Source organism: Rhincodon typus, chromosome 32 (genome assembly GCF_021869965.1).
Source record: "Rhincodon typus isolate 14 chromosome 32, sRhiTyp1.1, whole genome shotgun sequence".
In the NCBI taxonomy this organism is placed as follows: domain Eukaryota; kingdom Metazoa; phylum Chordata; class Chondrichthyes; order Orectolobiformes; family Rhincodontidae; genus Rhincodon; species Rhincodon typus.
In genome coordinates this window covers 27,697,564-27,707,485 of record NC_063363.1, presented here as the reverse complement: position 1 = coordinate 27,707,485, position 9,922 = coordinate 27,697,564, and the positions used below count along the sequence as shown (strand labels likewise).

Here is a 9,922-nt window from a genome sequence, read left to right as displayed (position 1 = left end):
AATGGAATCTCTTAAAAAGGTTAACAATAACTTTCAAGTTTGGAGATTGTTGAATGAGTAATTGGCTGTACCATTAGTACAACTCTGTTTGATTACTGTGTCAGACCGATGAAAACATTTCGTAAAATATTTGCTCAGGGCCTGGGAAAGATAAAGCTTTTTATCACGATGCAAATCACTTTCATTTCTTTTATTCCATTTGACGGTGAACAGGAGAGGTCTGAGACTGAAACTGATCAAGCCATCCCTCAGAATGCTGTGGAAATCCATTTGGATCCTGCTTCTCACTTCGTATTTTGGTAAGTTGCTTTTGGTAATTTGTGGACAGAATAATGTTGTTTCCAAGCACAAGGTCACACTGACGTTGATAGCAGAAGCTGAGTTAAAGGGTCACAAATTGCTCGCCATTTGAGCAGTCGCAAATTTCACACAGGGAGAAGGGGTGTTGTATATTTTCCCCTACTCTCCAATTTTAGAGACAATGTAGAAACCTCAATGTACAAAGGGAATGTTGTTGTGTCTACAGTGTTGCTTATACGCAGAATTCATATAGAGAGACCGTACTGCAATGTTTGGAAGTGTTTGATATTTCACCTTTGGAATGAATGAGATGGCTGGTGCTGTTGACTGTGACCAGGGTTTTAAGGCCTTGCGTCAATTAATTACAAATTTATTCTGAAGGAGATGAGGCTAATAGGCAGCAACATTTTCTTAAAAATGAATCATTCTTGATTTGGGCTGATCGGTGGAGAATTTGGATTTAGAAGGCCTTTGTCCTGTTTAATCTCACATTTCTGGGAGAGCAACCCAATCAATTCCTTATTCCAGCTTCGAAGAATCCAGAGTGCTGGCTTCAAATGATCTTTTTGTTTACTTTTCGGCTGTTGCATATAGAAAGATGACTTGATGTCCGGCCTACCTGAATAGAAATGTAGAAACATAGAAAAAGGAAGAGAAATAGGTCATTTGGCCCTTTGCAATTCAATATGATTGTGGCTGATCAACTCCTGTTCCTGATCTCACTCCATACCTTTTGATCCCTTTAGCCATAAAAACAATATCTAACTCCTTCTTCAATCTCTCCTGCCCTGTTATCTTGGCATATGTGAAAGTAGGATCTGGTTTTACTTTCTTTATCCTGTTAAGTGTAGATGAAGTCCCATTTGAGCTATCACATTTTTTGAGATTTAAGTTAGAATAGAGTTGCTATGGTTACAGATGGTAATTGCTGGTGATGCGATGAATTGGTCCAACGTTTAGTTTTTAAATGCTGGCAGATTCTAGCCATAATTTACCTCATATATTTTGCATTTCATTTGTGTGAGACAGCATGTATATCACATTCATCACGTAACATCATGTGTATCACTTATTTTGTTCTATGAAGGATAAATATGGCTATACCTCATATGGGTTGATGATCTTGCTGTTTTATTTTGTTCATGTGCTCTTTTGATATTGCCAGCTTAAGAAGGTGTTTACATGTGCACAATATCACTGTATCATGGCAATTTAGATGTACCACTGATGTCTGAAACTGTGTTCATCGAACTTATGAATTTAGCAACTTCAGCAGCTGAGTTCAGTTTCAATGAACCAAATAGATGGTGTTGCCGTGGGATCCCCTCTAGGCCCAGCTCTTTGTTAGTTACCAGGAGAAGTGCATCTTTGATGGAAAAGACAACTAACCTCCAAAGGTTGCTTACTTCTGATTTGGCTCACTTACAATACTTCAATCAGCAACCACATCAAAGAGTTTCTTTGCATAGTTCAATAACCTCCATCCTGCAGCCAATTTTAACATTGAAATGGAGCAATCAAATGAGCTCCCCATGACCTGAATGTATAGGTTGAGAGAAAATGGTCTCTAATTAGAGAGAGAACGACTGGTGTTTTTTTATCCTGAGAATCAGCACACTTCAGGAAAGGTTAAGAAGGAGAGACCTTCATAATAACCTCAGCCAGCGCAGGAATTGAACCCAAGCTGTTAACATCACTCTGCAGTAGAGACCAGCCATCCAGCCAACTGAGCTAACCAATCCCATGCTTAGTGCCTATCTACTGAAAGCTTATATTCACCACCTAATATATGCTTTGGGATATCTATAGTCCCACACACTACAAGATCGATCTTGTTGGAAACATTGTGAATAGGGCCCCGGGCATCTGTGTAAGTTTGATACTGAGATAAGGCATTATCAATACTATTCAGCAGACTAATGGATACCCAAACCAAATCATCAATCGTATATCACAAAATCTCATGAAAGGGCTTATGTCCACCAAGTTTGGCCTTGAGTGATGCCCAGTTTACCTCAGATTACCTGGGAAGGGGAATGGTACGTAGGCAGTGCACCCCAAGAAGTGGTGGGCTGTTTCAAAGAACATAATTTATTGGCCATTCTTAGCAGGCAACAACCCAACCTGGGCTCAACCAGCACAAACTCTCAATCTTCAGGAAAGCATATCCACCACTAGATGTGATTCTGTTGTGGGAAATGACTTATTAAATAATCGAGACTGTCCGAGAGTTACACCAGAAATTAATTTAAGTTCATGAGCCAGGCTCGCACTTGTGTATCATAGAAACTACATATATGGATACTCATGATGCGTTTTACGTGGACAATGGAAAATCATACATACATTGCAGCTTTGGTCTATGGAGACAGCCAAATTCCCATGGCAATGTCCTGACCAATCAGAAACTGCCTTCCTGTTCTGAGAATTAAGATTGACAGTTAACTGTTCCAGCTGAATCTCCATGTCAGTGATGGTCCAGCCAACCAGCACCCTCTTCTTATTTTGTAAGAAATAGTATCTTTTTTTAAGTCAAGTCTGTTTTTTTGCATTCTGATGAGTGCAAAATGAACAGCTTCAACTTCTTGATTCCTTTAGTAATTTTTCATCTTGTTCTAAGTGTACCAAGCCTTAAAATTATTTGCCTCATTTGAGATGAGTGTGATGGTCCTTGACATCAAGGCCACATTCAACTGAGTGTGGCATCAAGGTGGCTGAGCAAAACTGGAATCAGTGGGGCAAATTCTCCACTGGTGGGAGCACATAGGAAGATCGTTGTGGTTGTTGGAGGTCAGTCATCTAAGCTCCAGGATATCTCCACAGGAGTTCCCCAGGGCAGAGTCCTAAGCCCAGACAACTTCAGTTGCTTCATCAGTGACTGTCCCTCCTCCATAAGGACAGACATGAAGACTTTCACTAATGATTACACAAAGTTCAATGCCATTCGCAATTCCTCAGATGCTGAAGCAGTCTATTTTCAAATGAAACAAGAGCTGGACAATATTCAGTCTTAAGCGGATAAGTGACCATTAACATTCATGCCAGACAAATGCCAGGCAATGATCATCCCCAGTAAGGGACAATCTAACCACTGCCTTTTGACATTCAATGGTCTTACTATCAATGAATCCCCCACTATCAACATCCTAGGGGTTATTGTTGACGAGAAACTCAACTGGATCAGCTTTATAAATACAGTGGCTACAAAAGTAGGTCAGAGGCTAGGAAAACTGCAGTGAGTAACTCACTTCCTGGCTCTCCAAAGACTGTCCACCATCTACAAGGCAAAACCCAGGGGTGTAATGGAAAACTCCCCACTTGCCTGGATAATGCAGGTTCAACAACACTCAAGAAGCTTGTCACCAAGCCCACTGGATTGGCACCTCATCCATAAGTATCCATTCCCTCCACCACTGACACTCAGTAGGCGCAGTATGTACTATTTATAAGATGCGCTGCAGAAATTCACCAAGGCTCCTTAGAGAACACTTTCCAAACCCATGATCATTTCCATCTAGTAGAATAAGGACAGTAGATACATGGGAACTCATGCAAATTCCCCTCAAGCAACTCACCATCCTGACTTGGTCAAAAATCACATGACACCAGGTTATAGTCCAACAGCTTTATTTGAACACCCTAGCTTTCGGAGCGTTGCTTCTTCTTCAGGTGTAGTGAGAGAGGAAGTATCAAGACACAGAATTTATAAGTAAAAGCTCAAAGGATTTATACAACTGATGTGAATATATTGAATAAACCTAAAATAGCTGGCTGACTCCCTCCTGTTAAATGTTTAATCAGTTAGAAAGGAGATGCAGGTTTCGATTGATTAAAATGCAAATCCCAGAACTTCTTTCAAGTCGCTGCCCAGAGATAACTAATGGTTTTATATAGTGTGTACAAGAGGTGACATCTCAGGTCATACAATGTATTTTAGGTGTGAGACCTTGTTTAGAATCTATCTGTGTTTTAACCTGGAGTCAGACTGGTTTTATTTCCAAAGCAAGAATTTATAAAATGCCCTATTGACTGAGTGTGTCTGCAAATTGTGTGCTGATTGAACAAAATAGAATGTATCTTCAAATACAGATCTGCAAATGCAAATCACCCCATATATTTATATGTGTATATGTGTGTGTGAGAGAGAGCGTATGAGTGCGTGAGGAAGTATATATATGTGAAAGAAAGTGTGTGTGTGAGAGAGAGTCTGTGTGAGTGTGTGTGTGTTTGTGAGAGAGGGTGAGTGTGTATGTGTGAGTGTGTATGAGAGAATGTACAGTGTGATGGGATCACCTGTAGTGCGACATGCATCCAAGATCCCAGTTGAGGCTGTCCTCATGGGGACCGAACTTGGCTATCAGCCTCTGCTCAACCTTCAGGACAACATCGACCACAACACCACACAACCCTGTCATGGCAACTTCTGCAAGGCATGTCAGACCATTGACATGGACACTACCATCACATGTGGGAACACCATCCACCATGTACGCGGCAGGTACTCCTGTGACTCTGCCAACATTGTCTATCTCATACGCTGCAGGCAATGATGCCCTGAGGCATGGTATATTGGTGAAACCACGCAAACGTTACGACAACGGATGAATGGACACCGCGCAACAATCGCCAGAGAGGGCTGTTCCCTCCCAGTGGGGGAACACTTCAGCGGTTAAGGGCATTCAGCCTCGGATCTTCAGGTAAACGTCTTCCAAGGCGGACTTCGGGGTACACAACAATATCGAGTCAGTGAGCAGAGGCTGGTAGCCAAGTTCCGTACCAATAGGGATGGTGTCAACCGGGATCTTGGATTAATATCTCACTACAGGTGACCCCACCACACTATAAACACACACACACACACACAAACACACACACACAAACCGTCTCTCACACACACACTTTCTCACACACACACTCACATGCACACACACTTATGCACACTCTCTAACACAGATATATTCTCTCACACTCATACACAGTCTCTCAAGTGCACACACACACACACACACACACACACCTCACACACTCACACAGACCCTCTGTCACACACACACACACACACTTTCTCTCACACACACATGCTCACACACACTCACACGCATCCTCTCACACACATATAATCCCTCACACTCACACACACTCAAGCACACAAACACACACACACACACACACATACACACACACACACACACACACACACACACACACACACAGCACATACACATTTTGTTCAAGAAGCATGCAGTTTGCAGACACACTCAGTCAATGGGACATTTTATAAATTCCTGCTTTGGAAATAGAACCAGTCTGACTCCAGCTTCAAACACAGATAGATTCTAAACAAAGTCTCACACCTAAAATACGTTGTCTGACCTGAGATGTCACCTCTTGTACACCCTGATAAAACCGTTAGTTATCTCAGGGCAGTGACTTGAAAGAAATTCTGGGATTTGCATTTTAATCAATGGAAACCTGCATCTCCTTTCTAACTGATTAAACATTTAACAGGAGGGAGTCAGCCAGTTATTTTAGGTTTATTCAATATATTCACATCAGTTGTATAATCCTTTGATCTGTTACTTATAAATTCTGCGCCTTGATACCTCCTCTCCCACCACACTTGAGAAAGGAGCAACGCTGCCAAAGCTGATGTTTTCAATTAATCCTGTTGGACTATAATCTGGTGCTGTGTGATTTTTGACCTTGTCCAACCCAGTCTAATACTGGCAGCTCCCCATCTTCCTGATTTGGAAATGTACTGCGGCTCATTCTCTGTCAAAATGCCTGGAATTCCCTGCCTCAGGGCATTGAGTCAACCTACACTATGTGGACTGCAACAGTTCAAGAAGGCAGCTCACCACCACCTTCTCAAGGGCAACTAGGGATGGGCAATGAATGCTGGCCAGCCGGTGATGCCCATGCCCAATGAGTAAATAAAAAAAATTAAAATATCAATTATTTCAACTAATATTAATTATACATTTTCTTTAACATAATGACTATTGACAAGGCCACAGAAATATATCAACCATGAAAACACATTGACTTTTAAGAGTGCAGAAATTAGGATTTTGATTTAAAGTGAGGACCAGAGATGAAGTGTCAGTAGTTGGGGTAAAAGACAATAATCTGCAGGACAGAGACCTCACTCTTGTCACTGCTTATTGAAATATTAATTGTCATATGAATAATATATTATATACCTTAATAATCTTCTGTATGGCTCAGTTTAGAAGTGGATTGCCTCATGATCTGGAACCAGGAAAGATCTAGTTTCACTGAGAGCCTCCATGATGGTAGAAATCTAGAATTTCCCTGAATGACACTAAGCTAAGCTGAGGAAGATGTACTGATGGTGCATGCTCTTGATCATTTATCCCAATTGGAAAGTGCAGATGTTGGGGGAATGAGGGTAGTAATTTCTGATGGTGATCACAGCCAAATACCTCGAGTGTATTGAAGCAGCAGCGGTCACAGTCAAACCACCTTAAGGATAATAAGCTCCCCATGCTCATCCCAATTTACAATTGGAATCCCATCCTTACCGCCTTGTGTTAAATTCTTGGGGCACACTGAAGGCAAGGGTTGGCAGGAAGAAAAAACATGTGCAAATTTGAATGTGGAAGACTACCCAATCAAGCCAACTAGTCAATAGTGCAAACTTCAACAGACGGTCATTAAAACACAAAGTTGTGGGTGGAGTGGGGATGGCAGGAGGGTGTGGGTGAAGGAGAAGAGGTGGAATTTTAAATTCCTTGGAACATTTCCTGTAACTATTGGACACAATCCCCATTGATGCATGTTACGCCAAAGTTGTGAGAAGAACCATGAGGAAATTAACCATTTTTTTTTAACCTGCAGCAGAATAAGAATAGGACTTTTCTGAGCCTTATCTGAGCAGGCTTGTTCCTAAAATTGTTTCTGAATCTAAATTTTATAAATGAACCTCATGCCATTGATAAAGCCTTGACTAAAGATGCGAAACCTGTCATGAATCTTTTCAACTGGTGGATAAGGATTGAAATGAAACTGCTCGTGTTAATAGCATAACTGCATACTTTAGTTCCAAATGGCCCATTGTGAAAAGTGGGTTCCCCTTTGAATTGGTCATATGAGAATCGGTGCCCAAAGTCTTCATACTCCCTGCCAGCGACATTGTTTACCATCAATAAGATCTTCTTGTGAGTGATACAGAGGAGAGAGGGCATAATGTTTGTGGGCTGTATCCAGGAATTTGTCTTTGCTTTCAGGTGAATAGCTAAAATTGGAGGGCAAAGTAAAGATGATTGTTTAAACAAAACTCACAAGAGAACAGAAATTTAGAAAGGGGAAATTTCTTGGATGTCTGTTCAAATCCACAATGATTTAAAATGATTACTGTTTGTCTCTGGTATTCAGCTAATCCACACACTTAGATCGCCTTGGCTGCTGTGTGTTCAGAAGTATGTGCATCACGCAAATGCAAACACCTGGGAAGCAATTCATTTCATGTTCCCCTACAACAACATGCAGGAAGCTCTTCATCACTTTCCATTTTTCAAAATCTCTGCCAACTCTATTGTAGTTGATGCCTTTTGATAGTTTGTGGTCCAGAAAAAAAAGTGAGCAGGCCATCAGCACTCATTTAATTTTATCTTTAAGTATAAGCATATATAGTATTTGGCAGATTGTGTAATAAAAATCTCGTTAAAATAAGGCCATCGTAGTCCCACAGGGCTGCTCTTTCATCAGGCAGAGACAGATGGTGGTGGTTTAACCTAAGGGTCACTGTGCCTCAAGCGATGAGAAAAGATTCAGAAGGAGAGTATTTCATGGTAGCCTCAGCTGGTGTGGGAAACAAACCTATATTGTGGTATCATCTCTGTCATAGATACACCATCCAACCAACTGAACTAACCTACAACCCATCTGTATCACAAATGCAATACGTAGATCCTATTTACTTGAAAATCTCTGGTGCTCACTGTACACTTTAGAAACCACTATGGATAACAGCGTTTCCACTGTGAAGTGGTGACTCCGATCTTTTGACCTGCATGTAGCTGATGTAGTTCGCAACATGAATGCTAAACATGCAGCATCTTCATCCTCATTCGTCTGTTTGGAAGTGTGTCCTGCATCTCAGAAAATTTGGATGGGCGATGGCTTGAGAAATCACTGTTTTGTTTACACTTACATGAATGTATACCTTACAGATCGTTCTCCAGACCCAACCCATGTCTTGAATATATGTGACATCATCAAGTTACCTGGCTCATTTACATGTTGTTCTCTTAAAATGACATTACAAAAAGTTATTCTGTGAGGGACATTCTATCAAGAATGTTCCTCTCTTCATTCAATGTGTTTGTGTTTCTGGTAAGGTATTTGCTTGGCCCAGAATCATTATCCACCAACATTCATAACAAAAGCATTAACAATTCAGAAGTAGTTCATTGGCTGGAGGTATGACATTTTGTCCTTGATATTTGAATGAGGAGTCTTCTTGCATCATCCTTAAGTTCTAAGATCACCTCTTCTGCACAGGAAGCAGATTTGGAATTTTGACCTCAGTTACCACACTGAGTCATCAACCAACTCAATGCCATGAGTTATTTACCTGTGCCCTGAAAAGTGTGACTAACTAGAATGCCAAGGGAATGAAAAATCTCCTTTTAACCAGAGCTGCTATAAATATTTCCTAGTGCCTGGCAGAATTGGAGCACATCCTGCTGTTGTTAGCAGAGTCTGTATGACTACTTCATTAAAGTGGCATTGCCCTTCATTTAGTTTGCAATAGCACAGATTTAACCAAAACAGAGCAGTGATCTAAAAAGTACTCCCTCTGTGAATCAGACTATCGCCTGTTAATTCTTGAAAGACAACATCTAGCTGTAGTGCTGGTTTGAGTGCTATACAGGTTATACTGCCACTATTCTTGATGTATTGGCAGATCTGACTGCAGCCTTTCCAGTTTTCTCCTTTTACTGCCTGAAAGTATAGGCACTTATGAGTAAGGCTTGCCCTCTTACACCAGCCTCCTAACCCTTCTGCATCTGTGAGTTCAGTTGGTAACTACAGAGGAAATATTGTTTGATGATAGTTATATTCAATCCTCTGTGTAGTTTCCAATTTCAAAATGTACAGCAAGTGGCAGAGGGCAATGATTAAGAGTGGGGATCATGGTTGATTTTTCATCATCCTTCTTGGCCATGGCCAGATATAATAGCTCATTTTCACATAATGGAACAAGGTGTCTTCCTGACCTGCACACTCTGCTCAACTAGATAGCACCCACTGTTTTAATGATGTATGAAAGCCATGTTAGTCCTAATGGTGCGCCGTGTAGTCCTATTGGTGTGCCTTATAGTCCTGGAGGAGCACAGCAGGTCAGACAGTATCAGAGGAGCAGGAAGGTCGACGTTTTGGGTTGGACCCGAAGCATTGACTTTCCTGCTCCTCTGCTGCTGCCTGACCTGCTGTGTTCTTCCAGCTCCACAATGTGTTGACTCGGACTCCAGCATCGGCAGTTCTTGCTATGTCTGCCTTGTAGTCCTATTGGTGTGATCCTGTAGTCCTGCTGGTGTGCCCTGTGTAGTGTTGTTAGTGTGGCCTGTGTAGTGCTGCTAGTGTGGCCTGTAGT

The 9,922-nt window shown here is 41.5% G+C and overlaps 1 protein-coding gene across 2 annotated transcripts in view; it reads left to right on the top strand.

Annotated features, from left to right (window-relative positions):
- The first annotated feature begins 205 nt into the window (after positions 1-205).
- Positions 206-9,922, top strand: part of LOC109918454 (V-set and immunoglobulin domain-containing protein 2) — a 44,069-nt gene continuing 34,352 nt past the window's right edge. Inside the window, exon 1 of one of the 2 annotated variants that reach the window (XM_048615657.1) lies at positions 206-299. In XM_048615657.1, the coding sequence (XP_048471614.1) occupies positions 254-299 (46 nt within the window). In that variant the 5' untranslated portion in view covers positions 206-253. The remainder of the gene's footprint in view (positions 300-9,922) is intronic. The other variant, XM_048615656.1, reaches the window with a different exon arrangement.